The following is a 25,981-nucleotide window of genomic DNA, read 5'->3' on the forward strand; positions in this document are numbered from 1 at the left end:
TACTCTCTGTTTTAATATTAATGCTGTTCAGTTTTGCCTAAACTCTAAAAGGGAGGGGCTGTCATGACGCATGTCCCACCTCCCTTCCTGCTATGGCCAATAATTCAGTTTTTCAGGTTTCTCTGAAGTTCCTTTGGCCAAGAGGGGGCCTGTTCAGTAGGTTTGGGGCTTAGGATTTTATTCTTGGTTTACAGATACTACAAAGCGCAAGTGCACAGATGAAGAGGTGCATAGGGTGAGGTATGGGGGGACTTGGGGGTGCAGAGCTTCTCTGCCCTGCATGGGGGTGCTACCCTCCAGGAACCTCCACAGCATTCAGCTTTCCAGAAGCTCCCTGGACCCTGCCCTTTTGGGTTTTTCTGGAGGCTGCTTTACATAGGCCTGTTTGGTTAAACCATTGGCTATTGGTGATCAACTTAACCTTCAGCCCCTCTCCCCTCCCTGAAGGTTTGGGGGTGGGACTGAATGCCCTGACCCTTGCATCATGCCTGGGGCTCTGTGGTGAGCAGCCCCCATCCTGCAGCTACCTCGGGGCTGCTGACTGTCAGTCAACTCACTAGCCTGCAAAAAGACATCCTCTGGAGACTCCACGTATTTTAGGAGGTGTACGCCAGGAAACGGGGATGAAGACCAGATAAGTGTTTAAAGTGTCACCGTGTGGATGTAGAATATGCCTGGCCAGGAGGGAGGGCTTCGGTTTGCTTTTGGCATTCCATGGAGGAGACCCCTTGGGACGACCATTGCTATGCAGTTTATTTCCCTGTGCTTTGCAAGCTTGAATTAAGGAAACTGTGTGGCACTTTTCATGTTATCAGAAATACTGTTATTGTCCACATTTCTGCATACTTTGGAGAGTCTTTCCAAGGGCACTGTGGTTCATGCCTGTAATCCTGGCACTTCGGGCATCCAAGGTGGGTGGATCACTGGAGATCAGGAGTTTGCCTGGGCAACATAGTGAGACCCCATCTCTACTAAAAATACCAAAAAATTACCCCAGCGTGGTGGCGTGCACCCATAATCCCAGCTGCTTGGGAGGCTGAGGCAGGAGAATTGCTTGAACCCGGGAGGCAGAGGTTGCAGTGAGCCGAGATTGTACCACTGTACTTTTAGCCTGGTTGATGGAGCCAGACTCTGTCTTAAAAAAAAAAAAAAGAAAATGTGAACAATAACAAATAGCTTTTTTTTTTTTTTTTTTTTTGAGATGGAGTCTAACTCTTTCACCCAGGCTGGAGTGCACTGGCATGATCTCAGTTTACTGCAACTTCTGACTCTCAGGTTCAAGTGATTCTCCTCCCTCACCCTCCTGAGTAGCTGGGATTACAGGTGTGCACCACCATGCCCCACTAATTTTTGCGTGTTTTTTTAGTAGAGACAGGGTTTCATCATGTTGGCCAGGCTGGTCTCGAACTCCTGACCTCAGGTGATCCGCCCAACTCGGCCTCCCTAAGTCCTGGGATTACAGATGTGAGCCACTGCGCCTGGCCAACAAATAGCATGTTTGATGACATAATATCTTACCACAGCACTAGAAGCTGAGACCTGGCATCCCTAGTTGCAGCCTCAGGGGTCTGTCGTGGGTTTGGTGTGGGGTGATGCCGCGGATCCCTGGAGAGGAATCCTGCATCCACTGGTTTGAGTGGGGGATGTTTTTGAAGAGCCCTTTCTCCTTCAGTTTTGTGCCCCATTACTTCTTTTGACCACTTCTTTCTAGAAATTCTTTGTTCCCTTTGCTTCTATTACATGGAACTTTCCAAATTCTGTTTCTCTGAAATCACATTCTATTTTCTTCCTTGCTTCCTTTTTCTCTTCTTAGCCCCAAACTATTAGATGTTCTCCAACACTTTATCCACAGAATCTGTATTTATGTTGAAAAACTCAACTCCCCTACCTGTCACCTTTATGTGGGTGGTTCTTGAAGTCACATCTGAGCCTGCACGTTCCCCCAGGCTATGGTTCCCCACCTCCAGCTACACTAAGCTGACATCCTTTGGGGCCTCAAATTAAGTGTGTTTGAAATGAAACCTGTCATTTTGTCTTGAGCCATCATTCCTGTATAACTTGCCTCTTTCCCTTAATGTCACTTTCATGCTTCACGATGCCCTGCCCAAAAATTCACGTCCTCATTGACTTCTTTCTCTTCCTTTGCCTCTCGTGTCTATTTGGTTTCTGGGTCTTTCTGCCTGATCCCTAGAGCTGTTCATTCCTTCCCATGTTCACTGCTAAGATTTGGGGCTCATGTCTGTCTGATTTTATGCGCGTGGCATGGCCAGGCTGTCTTCCTGTGTCCTTGGTGTCCTGTGTGCTTGGATTTTAGAAATCGGCCTGTGGTGTTCTGATTTCCCAGAGGGCCAGCTCCAGAAGCTGGCGTTTTTGGAGTCGTCCATATACAGACTGGACTTCTCTCTCATGCTCCTACGCTCTGACCCATCCAGCATAGCCAATGTGATTTCTCCGCAGGCCTCAGTGTTCTCTGCTTCCTGATATCATCTAGAACATGCTCTTTGTAGCCTCCTCTTTCTGTTTCCAAGTCCTGTCTGTTCTCAAGACCTGGCTTTGGTCCCCATTACCCTATAAAGAATATCTTGCTCCTGCCACATGGCACGTGGTATGCTGCTGTGACAGCAGGTCAGGTGTTGTCCTGGGGTCTGGCTATTTAATCCTTGTACTCTTGTTTAATCTTTCACAAGTGTCTGTCTTCTCCTGGAACTCTGGGTATAAACAGAACCTGGCACGCAGTCCATGTTCTAGCAATGCTTGTTGGATTGGAGTGGTGGAATTGCCAGCACAGTCTTCGGTCAGAAGTTGTGCTCCTCTCATCCGCCTTGGATTCCGGGTTAACAGTCTTGTGTGTGTGTGTGTTTCAGCTGCAGATCCCAAGTGTGAAGGGCTTCGATTTTGCTAAGCAGCATCTGGGTCAGCACAATAAAGACGACATCTTGATTATTCATGAGCCAGCGCCACTGCCAGGACCTCTGAAGGACCACACCACGCCCTCAGAAAATGGGGATGTGCCAAGCCCCAAGTCAAAGATCCCTTCCAAGAACGTCCGTCACAGAGGAAGGTTATTATTGGGCTTTCTGTATTATTCTTTGTGGCAGAGCATGCTTCTGTTATCAGGCTGTGAGTTTCTGATGCCACAGGGGCTAATGGTGAGTGCAGCCCTGCATGTGTCTGCAGCCCAGGAGACCGATGACTTGCCCAAAGTCACACATGAGCCCAATAGTGTTTCCGAGCCACTCTCACGGGCTGTCAGAGAAGGCTGTGTGATTTCTTTCCCCACACGGTTGAAGATCATGAATCACTATCTGTGATGGTTTGAGGGTCCCCATCAGACTTGATTAGGGATTGGCCAGCTCGTGTGTATATATCCCAAGGGGAGCATGCTAGGCCCCATGGAGAGAATATCAGAAATAACATAGAAGGAGTGCACGGCACATGGTACATGCTCAGCCTGTGGGCCACTGTGTCCATGCCTGGGATGCCAGCAACTTCTGTGGCTTCATTGCTTTGTCTGCAGGTGACTTTCATCGCATCCTCCTGTGTTTGCTTTGTTTTTCTCTGGCTGCTCATGTATGTCACCTTTGTCAGGATATCACACAAGACTCTTCACTGCCTCCTCCCTGCCTCGCTCCCCTTTCCCAATTTATTTCTATTACTCCTCTCAAAGTATAGCACACGGAGAATTGCTTATTAGTTTTCCAAGCTACCTGGAAACCGCTCCTCACCCTCTGACCCCATGAGAAGGGCTCTAGCTCTGTGAAAGAAGACAGAGTTCAGAGTCGGGTTCGTTGAGTTGACTTTCCATCATAGCACCATCAGGCTTTGGCTACTGAAGCCTCCTGTTGTCAGCCTTTCTTTGAGCTTTGGAACGCTAAATCCTGATTTCCTGCTAAGAGCAAAAGAAAGTGTGTGATCATACCAACATTTGAAACGATGTCATGATTTCTGTCTTATCGGAAAACCTACCCCAGGGGTTCTGGCCTAGTTTTAAGAATGTAATAGATGTCAGAACATGATCTTTACAAAAGAAAATGAGTTATGTAGAGAGATGCTATTTGATTATTTTGCAGGCTAAGAATAAATGGAATCATTGAAGATTATTTCATATGCAAGTAAAATTTTGCTAAGTGTTTTTTTTTTTTCTTGCCTGGTAGCCTTGTCGTTGACATTTAGTCATGACAGCTCAGTGGTCTGCATGGTTAATACAATGTTTTAGCATCTTTCTGGGATGCTAAAGCACCAGAATGTCTTGGCATTCCACATTGTCATTGAAGCCAGGGAGCCTAAGGAATCGGAGCCAACTGATGAAGGAATTTTCCCTGGTGCAAGCTGGGTGCCACGATACCTTTGCTTTTTATATATAGAATCAAATCTCAGTGTAAGCACCTTCCAAAGATCTGGAGTTATTTGGGGTGACTGCAGAGCTACCCTGGCATCCTGAGGATTCTGCAGACCTAGTCAATCCTGAACCCCAGTCCTCTTTGATCCAACTCATGCTGAACCCAGACTGCTGGTCCAGAAATGACTGGGGGCCAGGGACTGGACCTTCAGCCCTGGTAGCTGTGGGACCTTCTTCCTATCTGGCACTTACTTGTCTAGCATTTGTTGAAATGCAGCCTGCTGAGCCATTTAGTAAGCCGCATTAATCTGTCTTCAGGAGGTGACTGTAGTGTTAATGTGATCCTTGAAGACGCTGTGCTATGGAATAATTTTTTGGACTGTTTCATTTCTGCTGGTTTTGCCTGGAAGCCTGACTTCCACACATAAATTAATGTGACTTTTTCCTTTTCATTCTTTCTTGTTTCTAACGTTTGCAATTCATTTTGTGTCTGCAGAGTTTCTCCCTCAGATGCTGACTCTACGGTCAGCGAAGAGTCCAGCGAGAGGGACGCAGGAGATAAGACACCGGGAGCCGTCAACGATGGCAGGTCCCACAGAGCCCCGCAGAGCGGTCTGTGACTCTTCTGGTTCTTCCCATTAAAAGTAGTCCCTATGAGAGTCCGAAGGCTAGGGCCTTACACTACTTCAAATGCTAAACCCTTAAAAAAAAAAATCTGGGAAATGGAAAATTCATCATTCCTGTGGTTTCTTAGCACCAGTTGTCACCATCTAACATGGTATTGGTGTCTGCTTTGGGGCCAGGGATTCACTGGGGTACGTCTTAAGGTTAATAGCCTCATTTCACTCTAGAGTCCTCACCCTAGAGGTCAAGGAGGAAGCACACTGAAACCAGAGTCTCAAAAACTGCCCCCAGGATTCAGTAGCTTTCTTAGGAAGCAATTCAAGGATTCACAGCTGTCACTGTCAGAAAGTTGTTTGTTTATCATAGGCCCAAGTCCGTTATGTTTAGTTCTGTTCCTAGATCTTTCTTCCAGCAGGTGGTTTAGTGTGATCAGATGGTTTAGCATATTTGCTTTGGGAGTCACATACAGCTTCATAGGCCAGGTATAAGATGAACTTCACTCCTGTTCTAAAGGGTATGACTGTTAAGACTGATGCCCTGTTATAAAGTGAGACCCACAAGTCTTTAGACTTGGGAGCAGTTTTTTGGAGTGATAGCAAGGTAGCTTGTTTTTAGTGTAATAGGTTGTATTAAATAGATGTGCTGCTACAGCTGTTGTATTTAATGGAGGTTTATTTTTATTTAAGGATTGCATTTCAGTAATGCAAAGATAATTGGGAGGCCTCAGAATATTATTATTACTATTTTTTTTTTTTGAGACAGGGTCTTGCTCTGTCACAGAGGCTGGCGTGTAGTGGCACAGTCCCGGCTCACTGCAGCCTCGACCTCCCAGGCTCTGGCTATCCTCCCACCTCAGTCTTCCTAGTAGCTGGGATTACAGGCCTATGCCATCACACCTGGCTAATTTTTGTATCTTTTGTAGAGATGGCGTTTCACCATGTTGCTCAGACTGGTCTTGAACTCCTGGACTCAAGCGATCCATCCGCCTTGCCTTCCCAAAGTGCTGGGATTATAGGCATGAGCCACCACGCCCGGCCAGGATATTATTTTTAATAGTAATTTTTTTTTTTTTTTTTTGAGACAGAGTCTCGCTCTGTCACCCAGGTTGGAGTGCGGTGGCCGAATCTCAGCTCACTGCAAGCTCCGCCTCCCGGGTTCACGCCATTCTCCTGCCTCAGCCTCCCGAGTAGCTGGGACTACAGGCGCCCGCCACCTCGCCTGGCTAGTTTTTTTGTATTTTTAAGTAGAGACAGGGTTTCACTGTGTTAGCCAGGATGGTCTCGATCTCCTGACCTTGTGATCCGCCTGTCTCGGCCTCCCAAAGTGCTGGGATTACAGGCTTGAGCCACCGCGCCCGGCTTAATAGTAATTTTTATACTTATAGTATTTAGTCATACATTTCTCTGTATGGAAATGCAGTGCAGAGTGAACTGTATTCTAGAAATGAACAGACTGTAGACAGAAGCCCAGGGGCCTCTCCTCTCACTGACACGCTTGTGGCCTCACAGGTGGCTCAGGCTTCAAGGCTCCTGTGGGGCTGCACCAGCCGGTCCTTGCAGTTCCTTCCAGCTCCTTCCACTTAGTTCTTTTGTAATGTTAAGGACATCCCCTTAGAAAAAGGGAAGAGTTTTTTCTTTGGATGTAGTTTTTCAAAATCTTAAAAATTATTTAGCACCATGGTAACAGATACTGTTTCTGATAGACAGGATTAGAATCTCGTTTTGATCCTCAGAAAGCAATATTTGGTGGGGACTGGAAAGAGCTCTGGATTTTATCAAGTTCTGTTCATTGCTTATCTGAGAAAGCCTTACTTTCAGTGCCTGCATTTAACGCCGTCTGATGGCATTACAACCAGTGTATTCTATAAGAATAACAAAAATCAAACACCACTCTCAACATAGGCTCAGAAGCCAGGTAGTAAGCATCACAGCTCTGGGACCGAGAGTTGAATGTGAAGGAGAGAAGCGAATTAGATGATTTTGTGAATATTAGAAGCTCAGATGCTGCTGTTATAATTTGAAGAGATACCAGAATCTGTACATTATTTTCATGTTGTAGAAAGATAGTTTTCTCACTATAAGTATCAGTTTACTTTTAGAACTTTGTTTACTTCTTGAAAGGTGCTATAAGATAGCTTTAATGCTGCCATGTAGGTATTTTATTGCTTGCATAGAAACTTAAATATCCTATTTTAAAATATTCTGAGTTTTTCTCCTCGCTTTCCGTTATTTTATTTTTTAAAACTTTTTGCTTTTTGAGACAGAGTCTCTTCCTGTTGCCTAGGCTGTAGGGCAGTGGGGTGATCTTGGCTCACTGCAACCTCTGTCTCCCAGGCTCAAGTGATTCTCATGACTCAGCCTCCCGAGTAGCTGGGATTATAGATGTACACCACCACACCTGGCCAATTTTTGTATTTTTAGTAGAGACAGGGTGTCCCCATGTTGGCCAGGCTGGTCTTGAACTCCCGGCCTCATGTGGTCTGCCTGCCTCGGCCTCCCAAAGTGCTGGGATTACAGGCGTGAGCCACCTGTCCGGCCTATTTTATAATTCACATAAAAATCTTGCTTTTGTTGAAAGTCGCAATGAAGTACAAATTAATGGAGGTGGGAGTGGGGAGGGAGACTACTTGAGATCCATTCTGGAGCCCTCTTCCGTGTCGCCGTGGGACCAGCATTCCCTTTCACTCCTGCGGGTGGCACAGCCACCAGCTCTCTTTAGGCTTCTTGGCAAGGCTGTTGATGACTGTCCCAGGTCATGTGGCGTATTAAGGACCCACCTTGCAATGGAAGCTGAGAGAAGACTGTTGTTTCAGTTTTGGTAAATTGGAGGTTGTGCTTTATTCCTTTTCCAGCTGAGTGTTTTTGGAAGGTGACTAGGCCCTGACACATACCCTCATGGCCATCCATGAACCCTTAAAAGATTATTTACTCAAACGTCACTGTGTTCACAGCCATTGCAGCTTTAAAATAACTCGTCATAACCACTGGTTCCCCTTAGTGAAGATGGGAAGGGAGAGATGAGGTAGGAGATGGGCTGCCATTGCTGCGTCTGTGCATGATTGTCGTTTTTCTCTCTCTCCCCTTTATCATCAGGAATATACCAAGTAGGTAAGCGTTGCAAAATACTCAGCATTCTTTTATGCTCTCCTTAGATTGCATGTGTGCAAGTGTGTGATTTTTAAGTAGTTAAAACTTCGTTCATTTGAATCCCACAAATTCCAAATTCTAGAATTGCACGTGCAAACCAAGCTGGCACTGACGTTTGCATGTGCTAAGGAGCTTGCAGTGCTCGCTTCAGCAGCATATAGACTAAAATTGAAATGCAACAAAGATGAGCGTGGCCCCTGTGCAAGGATGACATGCGTATTTGGGAAGCATTCCATATTTTTAAAAAATTAAAGCGTTTTCAAAATAGTTTAAATGAGATTGAGTACATACAACAATGAAGGTTTTCAAGTGATTTTGGAGTACCATACCATTTATAAAATGATTGAGATCATAAAGTATAATTCTCTTCTTTTCATGAAGGCAGATTCTCAGAGATCTTTTCAAGGTAAAATTTTGTAAACATAGTGGAGATGACCGCAGTCATTGAGTCATCCATTTAGCAAATGCTTGCTAAGTGCCTGTGGTGTGTCAGGTGCTGGTGATGCAGTGACGATGAGATAAACGTGATTGCTGTCACACAGGATATTAACGTGGGTTGCACACATTAGTAAAGATGCAGTTTTCTAGCCTGGGCAACATAGCGAGACTCTGCCTCTACAAAAAATAGAAAAAATTAGCCAGGCCTGGTGGTGTGTGCCTGTGGTCCCAGCTACTGAAGAGGCTGAGGTGGGAGGATCGCTTGAGTCTGGAAGGTCGAGGCTGCAGTGCTCTGTGATTGCATCACCACACTCCAGTCTGGGTGACAGAGTGAGACCCTGTCTCGAGGGGGAAAACAAAAAAATGGTTTGACTACATTTACTTGTAGATAATGAAATAATCTCTTTAAAAATGCTCTCTTGCTTTGACATTTTAGTAATTCAGACTGAACTTTTCTCTTTCATTTTGCTTTGTTAACATTATCCTATTCCGTACAATCCTATATACTGTATTTATTTATTTATTTATTTTGCTTAAGTGCAGTGGCACAATCACAGCTCACTGCAGCCTTGACCTCTTGGGCTCAAGCAGTTCTCTCACCTCAGCCTCTTGAGTAGCTGGGACTACAGGAGCATACCACCCCCAGCTAATTTTTTATTTACTTTTTGTAGAGACGAGGTCTTGCCATGTTGCCCAGGCTGGTTTTGAACTCCTGGGCTCAAGCGATCCTCCTGCCTTAGCCTCTCAAAGTGCTGGGATTATAGGCATGAGCCACCAGGCCCAGCCTTTTTCTTTCTTTTTAAGATTTTTATTTATATTTTAACTGATGGTAAGAAAACATATACATTTATGGTGTACACCATGATATGTTTTTTGCTTGTATTATTTTTAGTTGGCATATAATACTTGCAAATATTTATGGGGGACATTGTGATAGTTCCATGTATGAATATACTATGTGATGATCAAATCAGGGTAATTAGCATATCTGTCACCACAGAGAAAGTTATCATTACTTTGCCTTGGGAACATTCAAAATCTGCTCTTCAAGCTAATTGAAAATATACAATAAATTATTAGAGTCACCCTACAGTGCCTATAGGTGCTCAACCCATTCCTCCTCTCTAACTGTGCACTGTTATTTTTATTTTTTTGAGATGCAGTCTCATTCTGTTGCCCAGGCTGGGGTGCAGTGGTGCAGTCAGGGCTCACTGCAGCCTTGACCTCCCAGGCTCAGGTGATCATCCCTTCTCAGCCTCTTGAGTAGCTGGGCCTGCAGATGCACACCACCACGCCATGTTGCCCAGGCTGGTCTAGAACTCCTGGGCTCAAGTTACCCTCCCGCCTCAGCCTATCCAAGTGCTGGGATTCCAGGCGAGAGTCACCATGTCCAGCCTCTAGTTGTGCTTTTGCATCTGTTAACCAACCTTTGTCTCTGTCCCTCCTCTTCCCTTCCCAGCCTCAAGTTACCTTACTAGTCTACTCTCCACTTCTAGATCAACTTTCCAGCTTCCACATATGAGCGAGCACAGTGCAGTGTTTATCCTTCTGTGCCTGGCCTATTTACTTAATGTCATCCAGGCTCGTCCATATTGCTGCGGATGGCAGGATTTCATTCTTTCTTATGGCTAAATTGTGATGTTTTGATATGTGTATGCATTGTGGAATGGCTAAATCAAGCCATTTAACATATACATTACCTCACGTACTTGTTTTTTGTGATAACACTTAAAATCTACTCTCTTAGCTGTTTTCAAGTATACAATATATTGTTATTAATTATAGTTACCATGAGGTACAATAGGTATCTTGACTATATAGTAAAATTTATATCATTGCTTTTAAAAAATAATTGAAAAGAAAGGGGTTTTAATCCCAAGTTCCTACTTGTCTTAAGGCAGGATTCACACAGCATTAATCTCTGTGTGTCCATTGTACTTTGTACTAATCATTATTGTCCGGGGAGCTTTTTTTAGAAAAATTGTACAATGTATAGCAAGCAATAATATATAATATATATATAAATATATGATATATAAGTATATAATATGTAATATATAATTACTAATATAATAGTAATATATTACTAATTATATAATATATTACATATACAGTTCTATAAATGAAAATATATAATTATAATATGTGTGATATAATTATATAATATATATGTGTGATATATATTATATGTATATGTAAAAAAAATTAAAAGCCCCTCTTTTCAGCCATGTCGAAGGACTGGGTTCTGGGCAGTATGGAAGCTGGAAGACTTTCTGCACCTCTTATTTCCTCTCCTCTGCTTGGTCCCTCAGCTGTGTAGAGTGGCCCAGGGGTCTATGCATCCCCTCCTTCTCTGGTTGCAGTCTATGAACAGTTCAGTGAGGATGAAGCAAGGGCCGTGACTACAGTGGGAGGGGGTGAGTCAGGCTCTGGACAGGAGCCCAGTCTCAGGCTGCCGCTCCAGTGGTATCCAGGCAGGGCTGACAGTCTAGTGGGGAGGGGCCTTTTTTTTTTTTAAATGCCTGTCACCTTTGTCTCCCAGCAACCCAGAGGTCTCTGCCACCCTGGAGGAAAGTGATCCCACTTCTAGGTATCAGTAGCTTAATGGGCTACCCTCTGTGACATTTGCTGTTACTCTATAAGTCTGGGTTAGCAGGGCTAGCCTGTCTGGTGAAGCTCATGATCTCCTTTTAGGCATTATGCCTGCAACTTGAGTAGCTGCCACCGATGAATGGTGGTGCCTGGCTGTGCTTCCATTGCACAAATGCACAAATAGTCAGGTTCCTTCTGGGTGTGGGGCCAGGAAAGAAAGCTTGAGCATAGCTGGAATCCAGACAATGGTGCCCCCTGGCTAAGACAGACATCATTCATTCAGAATCAGACAAATAACTTCTCATTGCTTGGGATAATGAATGTAATTCAAATTGAGAGAGAATACAGACTTACATAGCAATGCCGTGCTTTCCTTATATGAAACATCAACTACTGCTTCTTACTGCTTTGCCCATCTATGTTTTTTACACTGAGGAGAGACTTTTGTGTTTTTCACTTATGCTTTGAAGTTTCAAATGTTAGGCTTTTGTTTAGAAGCAGTTTCTGCATGCGCTTATTCCCTCTGTCAGCCTGCTGGCCATTTGTTTGAAAGCAGCATCCAGAAGTGACTGCGGCTAATTAGAAGAAAGGCATCAATTGATCTTTATCTTTTGGAGGGCAGGGGGAGGACAGGGTCTCACCCTGTCACCCAGGCTGGAGTGCAGAGACATGATCTCGACTCACTGCAACCTCTACCTCCTGGGCTTAAGGGATCCTCCCACCTCAGCCTTCTGAGTGACTAGGACTACAGTTGTGTGCCATCACACCCAACTAATTTAAAAAAAAATTGTAGAGACAAGGTCTTACTGTATTGCCCAGGCTGGTCTCAAACTTCTGGGCTTAAGCAGTCCTCCTGCCTCAGCCTCTCAAAGTGCTGGGATTATAGGCATGAGCCACTGTGCCTGGCCAGTTGACCTTCTTAAGTGTGAGTAACTAGCTCTTTCTACTTAGCCCGTCTTCATTTTTCTCTTTCTCTTTTCAAAATTAAAGTGTGTTAGGATTAGCTCTACTATAAAAATAATACTTATTACAGAAAATCCTCATTATCAAAAATAAAAGACATTGGGAAAAATTACCCATCATGTGAAGATTCAGTTTTTGTTAACATTTTTAAGTGTTTCTTTTCTGTCTTTTTTGGTGCATTTGAATTTCTTTTTTTTTTCACAGTTCTGATTAGTTTTTAAGAAAATTATTGTGGTTAAATATACATGGCCTAAAATTTGCCATGTAATCATTTATACATGTACTCTTCACCTGTTTTTAAAGTAGGAACTAGCACCAGGCGTGGTGGCTCCCACCTGTAATCCCAGCACTTTGGGAGGCTGAGGCAGGTGGATCACTTGAGGTCAGGAGTTCAAGACCAGCCTGGACAATATGGTGAAACCCAGTCTCTACTAAAAGTATTAATACAAAAGTTAGCTAGGCGTGGTGGCATGCACCTGTAATTCCAGCTACTTGGGAGGCTGAGGCAGGAGAATCACTCGAACCTGGGAGGTACAGGTTGCAGTAAGCCGAGATCACGCCATTGCTCTCCAGCCTAGCTGACAGAGTGAGACTCTCTCTCAAAAAAATAAAAAATAAATTAAAAAAATAAAGTAGGAACTAATTCCCTGCAAGCAACAGGGTTTTTCTTCTCATGTGTCTTCAACTTCGTTTTCTTTCCACATCAGAACTGAAAAGCCAGAATTGGCCATTGTTAACTGGTACCTGCCTGCATGTACTGGTCTTCTGTTTTCTCTGTAGTACGACATTGCCTTGGCAACTGAATTTGTATCACTCCGGCGAGCTCCCTCCCAGATGGTAGCAATAGTTCAGAGCTGCTATCAATGTGTTTTCTAAGAGTTCTGTGAATGGCTTATTGACTACTGAGCAACTTCAGGCTCCTTCTGTCCTACATTCTTTCTGACTGAAGATTTTGAACCACAGTTAGACGAAACACTGCAGTTTTTGACACAGTATCATCATGATTTCCTCCCATCTCTTCTCAGGATACTTGTAGTTTTTAATGAAGTGAGAGGATACAGTATACAGCCCAGACTATTTAAGCTCAGAGAGCGAAGTTGCAAGCACTCTGCTACTGCAATGGGGATGTATTTTTGGTCAGAGGCCCGTCCAAGGATTCTTCAAAGAATAATTCACAATTTTGATTATTTGCTGTTTCTTTAGATGACTCTGTGTATATGTTTTGCTTTTCCTTCTGTTCCAGGGCCAGCACTGCCCAGTTCAGGAAACGAGCAGCACTCATCAGCCTCCATCTTTGAGCACGTGGACAGGATCTCCCGCCCCCCAGAGGCTAGCCGGCGGGTCCCCAGTAAGATCCAGCTCATTGCCATGCAGCCGATCCCGGCACCTCCCGTCCAGCGCCCCTCTCCAGCCGACCGAGTGGCAGAAACCAATAAAATCAACAAAGAGGTATTTGCTTTTATTTAAAAGTCTGTTAATTTAAAAACTCAGCTAGGCGTGGTGGCTCACGCCTGTAATCCCAGCACTTGGGGAGGCCAAGGCAGGCAGATCACCTGAGGTTGGGAGTTTGAGACCAACCTGGCCAACATAGTGAAACTCCATCTCTACTAAAAATACAAAATTAGCTGGGTTTGGTGGTGGGTGCCTGTAATCCTAGCTACTCAGGAGGCTGAGGCAGGAGAATCACTTGAACCCGGGAGGGGAAGGTTGCAGTGAGCTGGGATCTCGCCACTGCCACTCCAGCCTGGGTGACAGAGTGAGACTCTGTCTCAAAAGAAAAAAAAGAACAAAAAAAACCTCACAGTCTGATTTGGTCAGTGTTTGAAAATGAGGGCAAGGTACAGTGTCAACTGGTTACTAAAGGCATAAGCTGCTGACAAGGATTCTTAATGTAAAACATCACGCTTGTTGGAGATCAGATACTGTGCATGGACACTGTAGGGCGCAGTGGCAGACATGCAGAAAAGTGTTGGCGTGGCCGACCAGGGGCTGCCCTCCTCAGAAAGAGCCACTTCAGCTTCTGATCCTCCTCACACTACGACCCAGTTCAGGTCTCCGTCTTTGGGGATGCCACTCTGGGGGCAGGGGGTCTCATGCCAGGGAACTTGTTTCAGTGACATTAGGTAATTACCTTCTTTGTATCTGTCAGTCCTATTTAAAGATCTCTAAAGGAGGAAAATATTTATTCTTTTCTAGTTATCAGATGTCTCTTCAAAATTGTCACTGGCCAATTTCCAAGGTTCGAGTGACTTTTTTTCCCTGCTTTGGGGGATGGTGACAAGACTCCAGTGCACCACGCAGTGCTTGAGGGTAAAGCTTGTGGGATGGCAGGGTCTCTGCTCCTCCCTGGGCTGTGCCTGTTGCCCTGTCAGTAACTCCGTGGAGCTTACAGACAGCAGGTTAAGGGTGGGTGAGAGGAGCATAGCAGGAAGGCGCTCCTAAAAGGCTTTGCTGGTCAGGCATGGTGGCTCACACCTGTAATCCCAGCACTCTGGGAGGTTGAGGCGGGTGTATCATTTCAGGTCAGGAGTTCGACACCAGCCTGGCCACCATAGAGAAACCCCATCTCTACTAAAAGTACAAAAAATGAACTGGGCATGATGGTGCCTGCCTGTAATCCCAGCTACTTGGGAGGCTGAGAATCACTTGAACTCTTGAAGTGGAGGTTGCAGTGAGCTGAGATCATGCCATTGCACTCCAGCCTGGGCAAGAGTGAGACTCTATCTCAAATAAATAAATAAAAATAAATAAAGACTTTGCAAAGTGTGTGTCCCAGAAGCCTCCCGGGACCGCCATGGCTGTCTTTCTCTCCCTCACCCTTCCTCAGATTCAGACTGCGCTGCGGCACAAGTCTGAGATCGAGCACCATCGCAACAAGATCCGCCTGCGTGCCAAGCGCCGCGGGCACTACGAGTTCCCAGTGGTGGACGACCTGTCCTCGGGTGACACCAAGGAGCGACACCGGGTGTACCGCAGGGCACAGATGCAGATCGACAAGATCCTGGACCCCACAGCCAGTGTGCCCTCCGTGTTCATAGAGCCCAGGAAGAGGTGGGCTGGGGTCTTGCGGCTGAGGCGGGTGTGCAGAGGTGCTGTGGGGCACAGGAGCAGGACAGGAGCCCCTCTGCTACTGCAGGACCTGTGACAGAAGGACCCCATCCGTGTTCACGTGGAGGTCTCTGAAAACAGTTGAAGGGGTTCATGCACGGAAGGATGTGGAGGCCACTGGGAAGGCTTCCCCTGGCTGAGGGTCACCTTGGCGTGGGAGGCAGCGGCTTTGTTTGTTCTCTCACCTCTGCCCCTCTGCCTGCCTCGAGGCATTTCCTGGGGATTTAATCCGTCTCTTCCAATTCAGCCTGTCTACAACTGCACTCACCCTTTCCTTCCCACACCGGCCCCTTCTGTGGTGTCCTTGGCTCCTCCTCACTCTGTCACCTCCAATATTTTCTGTCACCTCCAATATTTTCATCTCCCAGAGCCACCCAGGCCGGTGCCCAGCAGATCTTCGTTGGTTTTCTCACAGCTGCCTGCAGGGTCTGGGGTCTTACCTTCCTCTGGTCTCCCAGACTCCCGTCCCCAACATAGATGCGTTTTCCTTAAACATGGCTCTCATGTATGTCTTTCTCTGCTCAAAGCAGAGAGGAGGCTTAAAGCAAGAGAGGCGGCTCTTGTTGCCTGCCAAGTGGGACCTGCTTCCGTCGCAGGCCAGCCCAGCCCCTCCGCTCCAGCTCTTTTCCACAGGTCAGCCACACGGACAGAACTGCCACCCAGGAGACGGCCTGCTAGCCCCTGAACATTCGCCTGCCTGCCGTTTCTGCCCCGGCACCCGCTTCCCACATCCTCCCTGGCTTCAGGTCTCATTCACTCTTCAAGACCTAGTTCTGGGCCAGGCGTGGTGGCTCACGCCTATAATTCCAGCACTTTGGGAGGCCAAAGCAGGCGGATCACGAGGTCAGGAGTTCAACACCAGCCTGGCCAACATGGTGAAACCCCGTGTCTACTAAAAATATGAAAATTAGCTGGGCATGGTGGCGGGCACCTGTAATCCCAGCTGCTCAGGAGGCTGAGGCAGGAGAATTATTTGAACCTGGGAGGTGGAGGTTGCAGTGAGCCGAGATTGTGCCATTGCACTCCAGCCTGAGCGACAGTATGAGACTACGTCTCAGAAAAAGAATAATAAAATAAAAAAGTCCTAGTTCTAGCCCCATGGGACTAATAGCTCCCCCTGACTTCTCCTTTTCTGAACGTCTATACAGTTAAATAATGTCATGATTACAAATGGCTTTGTATCTGTGTTGCTCCACGTGGGTTAATAGGTCTGTTTAGGTAGGCTCTGAGCTTCCTTAGAGCAGAGACTGTGTCGTACGTGGCGTTTATATCCTATGGGGTGTCTCCAGGGGCCAGCACATCCTAGGTACTCAGGGTACTTAGTGTTTAGTTGATAAGCCAGTGGCAAAAAGAGTGATTTCCTACGAAGATAATTTCTCTTTTTCCTGGCAGCTCACGGATAAAACGTTCTCCCAAGCCTCGCCGGAAACACCAGGTCAACGGCTGTCCTGCCGACGCTGAGAAGGACCGGCTCATCACCACAGACAGCGACGGCACCTACAGGAGGCCCCCCGGCGTCCACAACTCGGCCTACATCGGATGCCCAGTGCGTGCTGCTGACTCCGGCTTCTGGAACCGGGGCGGGGCCACTCCTAGAAAGATGCGCGGAAAGGGGAGGAGAAGCAGCAGCACTGGCTGCCGCCCTTTGTGGTGTCGGTGCCTGATGCCTGATGGCTGATGCTCCCGGGCAACTAGGTCATGAAGTGGGTGGGGTGGGGTGCCACCCCTTCTGAGGGGAGCGTTGAGTCCTGTCAACCAGGGTGCTGCCGAGTGCCACCTCTGGAAATGCACTCCGTGTTTTTCTTCTCTATACGTAAGCCCCGTTCTCTCAGACTTCACAGTGGGACTTTTTTGAGGTTAACTGGAAAACAGAGAAATATCCTCAAGGTTTTCTTCCTTCTCCCTAGTCAGAGGGTTATTTGGTTTTGTTGTTTATTTTTATTTTTATTTTTTTGAGACAGGGTCTTACTCTGTTGCCCAGGCTGGAGTGCAGTGGTGTGATCCATGCTCACTGCAGCCTCAGCCTCCTGGGCTCAAGTAATTCTCCCACCTCAGTCTCCTGAGTAGCTAGGACCACAGGCATGTGCCACCATGCCCAGCTAATTTAAAAAATTTTTGTAGAAATGGGGTCTCAGCATGTTGCCCAGGCTGGTCTCAAACTCCTGGCCTCAAGTGATCCACCCGCCTTGGCCTCCCACTGTGCTAGGATTACAAGTGTGAGGGCATGGCCCTGAGATCAGGAGTCTTTGCTGTACTGAGAGCTAGCCCGGCTGGATTTCCTAGTAATACTGTCCTTGGAATGCTAAGAAGATAGCATATTTGCTTATATATATTTTGCTTTTATGGGACAAAGGGGTTAATAGAAATTAAGAAACAATGAATGGTGGCTCAGGCCTGTAGTGTCAGCACTTTGGGAGGCTAAGGTGGGTGGATCGCTTGAGCCCAGGAGTTGGAGACCAGCCTGGGCAATATAGCAAAACCCCATCTCTCCAAAAAATACAGAAATTAGCCAGGCGTGGTGGTGCATGCCTGTAATCCTAGCTACTTGGGAGGCTGAGGTGGGAGAATCGCTTCAGCCCAGGAGGTTGAGGCTGCAGTGAGCTTTGATTGCACCACTGCACTCCAGCCTGGGTGACAGAGCAAAACCCTGTCTCTAAATAAATAAATAGGGGATTATATTTTTCCAAAGTAAAAGAGGTCCAGACAGATTTGCTTGAGTGTTAAAGGCAGATATTGATAGGGTAAGGTGCATACACACAGACTGCACTGAGTAGGAGAGAGAGAACCAGCCTCACTTAACCACCCATGAGAAATACAGACACAAAGATACCCCAAGACAGAGAGGGCGAGCCAGGTGCAGCTAACTGCGGCAGCGCTGGGAAACACAGGGCGTCCTCAACTCCGTGCCAGGAGAGCCCTGCCTTGCCACAGCGGGCCCCTTTCTCCTCCCGGAGGCACTCACAGAGCCAGCCTTGTTTAGAGACACGTTAGCAAAAAGCACACCCTTCGAGAAGGGATTTATAATGAACGTGATGGCTTTAGATAGAGCTTATAGAAATGGTGAGCAGTCATTTCTTAGTTGAGTTTTGTATTTTTCTCCTAAATTATATAAATAATAAGCACTTAAAGATGCTAAATATAATTACACAAATGTGCCAAACATTATTCTGGGATGGAGCCTAAATACAGCTGAATTATGATCATCTGAAAGAACCAGACTTTTCCTTAGGAACGTATGGTATTTCTAGGGTCCTAAAGACCAACCTTCTTGATCTCATGAGGCTCGGGGCGATTTCAGAGAGTTGGGCTGTCTGTAAATGAAACTACTCTCTTCCTCAGTACAAGGAATTGAGTAGTTCCTGTTACTTTCTAAATGCAGTGCATGGCTGCTCTTACAGTAGGTGGCGCTCTTGTGCTGTGTTGAGTTCTGGGGGTATTTGGACACCTGTGGGGTTTGGCTTGATCTGGGGAGGGCTCCCCAGGGTTGTCACCCGGAGCTTTTTTTTTTTTTTTTTTTTGAGACAGAGTCTCGCTCTGTCACCCAGGCTGGAGTGTGGTGGCTGGATCTCAGCTCACTGCAAGCTCCGCCTCCCGGGTTCACGCCATTCTCCTGCCTCAGCCTCCCGAGTAGCTGGGACTACAGGCGCCTGCCACCTCGCCCGGCTAGTTTTTTTTTTTTGTATTTTTTAGTAGAGACGGGGTTTCACCGTGTTAGCCAGGATGGTCTCGATCTCCTGACCTCGTGATCCACCCGTCTCGGCCTCCCAAAGTGCTGGGATTACAGGCTTGAGCCACCGTGCCCGGCCCACCCGGAGCTTTTGTCTGTGCCAAATGGAGACTTGCCATGGTGTGGAACTAACAGAAGGGGCAGCATCCCTTTTTCCCCTTCACTTCTCTAGCCAACCTGGGCTCCTCTCTCAAAGGAATCTGTGGGGAGCCCTCTCAGTCCCCTCCCTTTGATTTTTTTAAATGTTTGAGTTTTGTATGGGGACGAACCTGTCTTCTCCTGGCTGTCTTCATTCGCCTGCCTTGGTGACCCTAGATCAGCCTTCTTTCGCGGTGGCTTGCTGCATCGTTTTCTTTTTTCCTTAGCGGGGAGTGCGGAGATTCCTCCTGCTGTGGGTGCAGAGCAGCCTCATCTTGGAAGACACCACCCCAGAGGGTGCTTGCCTTCAGTGGCTCCTTTTTTCAAAGATGTCCCCAAAATAAAAATCTTCCTCAGATTTTGAATTCTGAAACACATACTTTAAAAGATCATGCCTGTCTCAGAGCTCATTTTTTCTTAGGTAGTTTATCTTTTTTCCCCTCAACTTTTATTTTAGAATCAGTGGTACATGTACAGGGTTTTTTGTTTTTGTTTTTGTTTTTTTCATCTTCAAGCCTATACTGGGGAAGTACTATGCGTTTTTGAATTACCTTCAATTTTCTACTTTCCCCTCAAAAATATCTTTTCCTTGAGGGGTGTGTTCTCCTAAGGCCAAGAGAAATATTCTTTGGTTCCTTGTAATGGGGGTTACCATTATAATTCAGGCCTCGGTAGAAATCCAGCCAGCCGCATGTTTTTGTAAGTAATTTTTTTTTTTTTTTAAAGACACTCCAGCTCTGTTGCCCAGGCTGGAATGCAGTGGTGCAATCACGGCTCACTGCAGCCTCGACCTCCTTAAGCTCTGGTGATCCTAAGCCTCCCAAGTAGCTGGGATTACAGGCGCACGCCACCTTGCCTGGCTAATTTTTGTATTTTTAGTAGAGATGGGGTTTCACCTTGGTGCCCAGGCTGGTCTCAAAACTCCTGGGCTCAGTGATCCTCCTGCCTTGGCCTCCCAAATTTCTGGGATTGTAGACATGAGCCACCAAACCTGGCCTAAATAAAGTTTTATTGCGACACAACCATACCCATTTGTTGGCTTGATACCAATGACTGTTTTTGCTGCAAGGCAGAGTTGAGTAGCTGTGACAGATTATATGACTCATGAAACCTAAAGTATTTACTGTCTGGAAAAAGTTTGATGTAATTTGTCATCCAATCCAGACACTGGAAAGTGTAAGGGGGTATACTATTAATCATTACCGTGGGACAACAGGCATAAACTGAGGTTGTCCTGGACAACCTGGCTATCTGGACACCCTCTTACAACACCCACAACGGACTGCAAAATAGGCACCAAAATCCGTAACTTTGATGACTAACAGTAAAAAGATGCACATTTACTTCTAAAGACTGATAGATAAACTGTATCTGAACACATCTATATGTGAAACATCTATAGTCTAAATATAGATGTTAGAATATAGGAAGTTGAGTAAATCCTCTTCTTGGCCTGCAAGCTTTGTATTCTTGCCTGCAAAATGAGGAGAAAACAAGAAGGTGAAGGACAGGAAATGGAAGCGTCCTGGCCCAGGAGCTCCTGGCCTTCTGGCAGGATTCATGGGGGCCAATGGGAATCTGAGGGGACTGTCCTTCCCATAGGCAGATCATCTCTCTGGGTCTAGGAGTTTAGTCTTCTCTGAAATTCTGGCCACTGAGAATGAGATTGGCAGTGGTTATAGCCGCTGGGGACTCTACTCAAGTGTCTGAGATCCTCTCCCACAGTGGAATCGCAGTTTGTGCCTGCAGTTTTTTGTGTCACCACACTGCTTGCTTCCTTGCAGTAGAGCCTCATAGGCAGCCACCGGAATCACCGCCAGGAACATCGCTTCTGTTTCTGGAGAAACCCTCTTACCAGTAGACAGTTGTTCCAGACACACCCTCCCTTCCTTCCACACGTGAGCCGTAGGTTGGTGGTATACTGCTGACCAGTCTTCCTCATCTGCTCCTCAAAAAAATCAAGAATTGGAGAAGGGCGTGACTGTGGACCTTTTTCCACCTCACAAGGAAAGGAGCACAGGTTCCCTCCAAGGTGACATCGTCAGCTAGAGGTCACCTTGGAGCCCCGGATTCTCATTTAGAATTTCTCAATGACAAATCTCATTTAGTGGAACCTCCACTGGGATGTTGCAGTTTGGGAGAAATGGACTCATAAGCCCAAGCGTGTCACGGGCAAGAGAGGGAGGTCTCCAGCGGGGACTGCCGTGGAGAGAAGAGCGCCTACCCCATCTCACGAGGGCAGTCGCTGCTTCACGGCAGTTGGTGGTTTCTGTGTGGAGTGAGGGCCCGGTCATGCCAGAGCTTCAGACTCAGTCAAGAGAACCCAGAAATCTGAGGGTTACTGTGAAATTTTCAGATGTTTAAAATAATGGCTATCAGTTAAAAGAGTGTGCAGGCCAAGCAAAACCTGTCTGTGGGCTGACTGGGTTTACTAGTTTTGTATGGTTGTCTCTCAGATTGGAGTTAAGAACCTACTGCCCTTCATGCTGGCAGGAATAATAACTGATCACCCATAGAAGCATTTTCCAGATAGGGGGCTAAGGTTAAGGATGTGTCTGTAGAGTAGTTTATCTTTGTAATAGACTCATGGATCCAGACGGGCAAGGGAATATCTTCCTTGGCCCCTTAAGTCCGGTGATCCAACCAGCTGGGCTAAACTGCAGGCACGTGGCAAGTGAAGCATTCTAGATAGAAGCTGCCCACCTTCCTCACAGAGGGTGTGGGGTCCCCAGCCCCTTGGGCAGAACCTCTTCTCTCTTCACTGTGTCTGCTGCAGTCACCATGCTGTCTGCGCTCATGGAGCCTATGAGACCAGAAAGGATGACTCTTCTTCGTTGGTTCCTGGTTTTGTCTCTCTCAGTTTACCCTGCATATGTTATGACTGTGTTTTGCTCATAACAGTATTGGGAAATGAGATTTAAAAAATTTTTATTGTTACTTATGTTTCTACCTCTTAAACAGTAGGTATAGAACACAATTTAAACCTTTGTTTGTTTTTTTTTCCGAGACAGAGTTTCGCTCTTGTCACCCAGGCTGGAGTGCAAGGGAGCCATCTCGGTTCACCGCAACGTCCGCCTCTTGGGTTCAAGCGATTCTCCTACCTCAGCCTCCCAAGTGGCTGGGATTACAGGCATGAACCACCACACCCAGCTAATTTTTGTATTTTTAGTAGAGACAAGGTTTCACCATGTTGGCCAGGCTGGTCCCAAACTCCTGACCTCAGGTAATCCACCCATCTCGGCCTTCCAAAGTGCTGGGATTACAGGCAGGAGCCACTGTGCTTGGCCAATTTAAACCTTTCTTAATGACTCTTGTGATCCAGAGATACCTTCATTTTAAAGACAAATGGTTCTGAATAGTTTTCATAAAATAGGCACTATAATTGCTTACACACATACATAGGCTTTTTTTTTTTTTTTAAAGAGTCTAGATCTCTGTCACCCAGGCTAGGGTGCAGTGGGGCAATCATAGCTCACTGCAACCTCGACCTCCTGGGCTTAGGAGATCCTCCTGCCTCAGCCTCGCGAGTAGCTGGGACTGCAGGTACTCACCACCACCCTCAACTAACTTTTCAGCAATCTTTTGTAATGATGGGGGTCTTGCTATGTTGCCTAGGTTAGTCTCAAATTCCTGGCCTCCCTGGAAATGATCTTCATGCCTTGGTCTCCCAGGTTGCTGGGATTACAGGTGTGAGCCACTGCACCCAGCCCGCATACATAGTTTTAATATGCATAGTTTTAAAAGTTTTGATCTTTTAAGGCTATTTTCTGATAGTCAATAGACTACTTTTTGACTGCTAGCTATGAAAAATTTACTAGTTTTGTTCAATACATAAACTTTGAAATAAGTTTTTTGGCTGTTTAGAGGCTTTCAGTAAAAGTGTTCACTTCCAGGTGCTGAAATGCCTTGTAAATAGTTGAGTGTTGTTGAAAAAATGATTGTTGAATTTTGGCAATTTTTTTTCTGATTCAAGCCTCCCTGCTCCTTCCTGTGAAATGTAATGCGCATTCCTCAGCTGTCATTTTTTAATTTTTGTGAGACAAGGGCTCACTCTGTCATCCAGGCTGGAGTATAATGATGCGATTATAGCTTACTGCAACCTCAAATTCTTAGGCTCAAGTTATCCTTCCACCTCAGCCTCCCAAGTAACTGGGACTACAGGTATACACCACCACAACTGGCTAATTTTTTTTTTTTTTTTTTTTAGAGATGGGGTCTCACTGTGTTGCCCAGGCTGGTCTTGAACTCCTGGCCTCAAGTGCTCCTCCACCTCGGCCTCCCAAAGTCCTGGGATTAAAGGTGTGAGCCAGTGTGTGCAGCCTCAACTGTCATTTTTTAATTCTTACGGTAGAACTTTTCCTCAGTGTCAGGAAAACCATTTAGGGTTGCCACAAAAACTCGTGTGTGATTTTTCCTTTGCCATTTCCCACTGTAGTCGGATCCTGACCTCCCAGCCGATGTGCAGACACCATCCTCGGTGGAACTGGGGAGATATCCAGCCCTTCCTTTCCCGGCCTCCCAGTACATCCCACCCCAGCCGTCCATCGAGGAGGCACGCCAGACCATGCACTCCCTCCTGGACGATGCCTTTGCCCTCGTGGCCCCCAGCAGCCAGCCTGCCAGCGCCGCAGGCGTGGGCCCCGGAGTCCCACCTGGCCTGCCCGCAAACAGCACCCCTTCCCGGGAAGAGAGGCGAACCACGCAGTGGGGGTCCTTCTACAGCCCAGCCCAGACGGCCAACAACCCCTGCAGTGTAAGTACTGGCCTTCTAGAATTCTCTGGTGGGCAAGATGTTGAAGCTTTGCTGCCTGACTGCCTCACTTTCAGGCTCCGCACAAAACTGCGGTTGCATTTGATAAGAATTAAAACTCGGATGATGGGTCTTAGTTTTTATCTTCTACTAAATTAATTCTTAATGTTGGAAGTATCCATTTATGCAGGTTTACAGGCTCATGCCTATAATCCCAGCAATTTAGGTGGCCAAGGCAGGAGGGCTTTTGCTTTGTGGAGGAATGGAGGGGGATTTTATGGAAGCATCTTCCTGGGTTCAAAACAGTGTCACAGAATGGAGGTGGGGTAACTGTCAAATGTATTCTTGTTGATGTCTCCAGAAAAGTTGCAGTTGAGAATGTATCCAAATCGTTCAGTTTCCTATATGGCCACCTGGTACTGGAGAGACCCCTGAGGTTCTGAGATTGTAGGCAGCCAGTCCCCATCTGGGCAGTGACAACCACTTTCAAATGTCGCTTTCCATCTTGGAGGTTGACATTTCAGCATTTCATCTGCCTTTGTGATCACTTACGTTTTTCTTAGTCCTTTCAAATGTACCTTCCTGAGAGATGGAGAAGAAGTAAAACTCAAGGAAGTAAAGCTAACGTTATTTTCTGCTGATTTCAGATGAAATGATTGGCCAAAATTTGACTCTGGAGAGAAGCTAGTGGGTCACAATATGAATTTATTAGGGAGTGTTTATACTGGGTCCACCTTGTTACATGGAATTGGGTGGCAATAAACATATGCTAAAATACTTTTTTTATCTCTGAAATGGGTTTAAATTTTAAAAGTAAAAGCCTTCAGCAAGAGATTGTCTCCAGGGTATGGGAGGCTGAGAGCCTACAGTATGGGGAACTGCTGTCATGTGGGGTGGGAATATCATTTGATCGAATCATTACTGTTTTTAATTTTAAAATATAGCTTGTTCCAACAAATATCTTCAAAATTACAACTGGTGGTTGATAATATTTCAGGAAATGCATGGTACAGGACAAACCTCGGTGGTAAAATAAATGTGGATACAGCTGCCATCGGGTCACTTTAAAGTTTTCTCATTTGCTTATTCATTCAAATATATTTACAAAGCGCCTGCTGTGTCGCGGGTACTCTGCTTAGGTGCTGGAGGTAGAGCAGTGCACAGTGTAGGTCCCTGCCCCCCCAGTTCTTGCATTCCAGTGGAGGCTGTCTGGACAATCGAAACTAATTCCAGTACAGCGTGGAAGGTGCTATGGCGGGAGGAGGTGATGTGGGAGGGGCGTCTAGCAGAGCCTTGAAGTCTTTCGGAAAGGATTTTTCTGGACAAAATAGCATCTCTGTGGAAGTCTAAAGGGTAATTAGTGGTTGTCAGTTGAAGAAGGATGTTCCAGGTGGCGGGAAGTACAGCAGAGGCACCGAAATTAAAGTGTGTGGGACAGGCTGCTTTTGGACAAGATGGAGGAACAGAGCCTGGGTTTACCTTCCTTCCTGAAACAACTGAAAAAAAAACACTGAAAGGAGTATCTGGGTGACTTGACGTTAAACTTGAGGCAAGAAAGGACAGGAATCAATGAGAAGTGAACTGAGCCCTCCAGTTGCCCCAGCTTACGCCTGGAGTTTCTAGTCATGGCACAGCAGGTAGGACCCCAGGCGGAGCTCCGTGGTCTCCCTGAATTGAAGAAATGGAGTTTGGAAGTCTGGGGAGGAAAAGGCAGCTGGAGTTCACAAGGGAGAGAGCAGGAGAGCAGAGAGATGCCCTGGGCAGGGTGCTAGGCATCTGCAGAGAATCTTTGAGTACTGATCAGTTTATGGGTACACAGAAACTACCCAAAAGAGCCCCCCAAAAAGATGAGTGGGAACAACCCTCAAAATTCACACAGGCCTGGGAATAAGCTCTTGCTATGGATTGAACTGTGTCTCCCCCAAAGTCACATGTTGAGGCCGTAACCACCGACATGACTGCGTTGGAGATAAGGGCCTTTAGGGAGGTAATTAAGAGTAAATGAGGCTGGAAGGGTAGCGTCCCGATTCAATAGAGCTGCTGCCTGTAGAAGACAAGGAAGAGACTCCAGAGCTCTCTCTCCAGCCAGGTTAGGACACAGAGAGCAGGCAACTGTCTACAAGCCAGGAAGAAAGCCCCACCTGAAACTGAACACT

General features: G+C 46.4%; 1 protein-coding gene and 1 non-coding gene across 6 annotated transcripts in view; both read left to right on the forward strand.

Annotated features, from left to right (window-relative positions):
* KIAA1549 (KIAA1549 ortholog) overlaps positions 1-25,981 on the forward strand; it is a 143,980-nt gene that overhangs the window by 92,996 nt on the left and 25,003 nt on the right. For 3 of the 5 annotated variants that reach the window (XM_031665128.1, XM_031665130.1, XM_031665132.1), the window contains 7 exons: positions 2,865-3,061; positions 4,836-4,951; positions 8,056-8,070; positions 13,346-13,551; positions 14,930-15,153; positions 16,603-16,756; positions 23,511-23,828. In XM_031665128.1, coding sequence (XP_031520988.1) covers positions 2,865-3,061; positions 4,836-4,951; positions 8,056-8,070; positions 13,346-13,551; positions 14,930-15,153; positions 16,603-16,756; positions 23,511-23,828 — 1,230 coding nt within the window. The remainder of the gene's footprint in view (positions 1-2,864; positions 3,062-4,835; positions 4,952-8,055; positions 8,071-13,345; positions 13,552-14,929; positions 15,154-16,602; positions 16,757-23,510; positions 23,829-25,981) is intronic. The other 2 variants (XM_031665129.1, XM_031665131.1) reach the window with 1 other exon arrangement.
* LOC116274714 lies at positions 8,248-8,351 on the forward strand. The gene has a single exon (XR_004183496.1). It is a non-coding gene; the product is annotated as a U6 spliceosomal RNA (small nuclear RNA).

The sequence above is a fragment of the Papio anubis genome, chromosome 4, assembly GCF_008728515.1.
Source record: "Papio anubis isolate 15944 chromosome 4, Panubis1.0, whole genome shotgun sequence".
Lineage (NCBI taxonomy): Eukaryota > Metazoa > Chordata > Mammalia > Primates > Cercopithecidae > Papio > Papio anubis.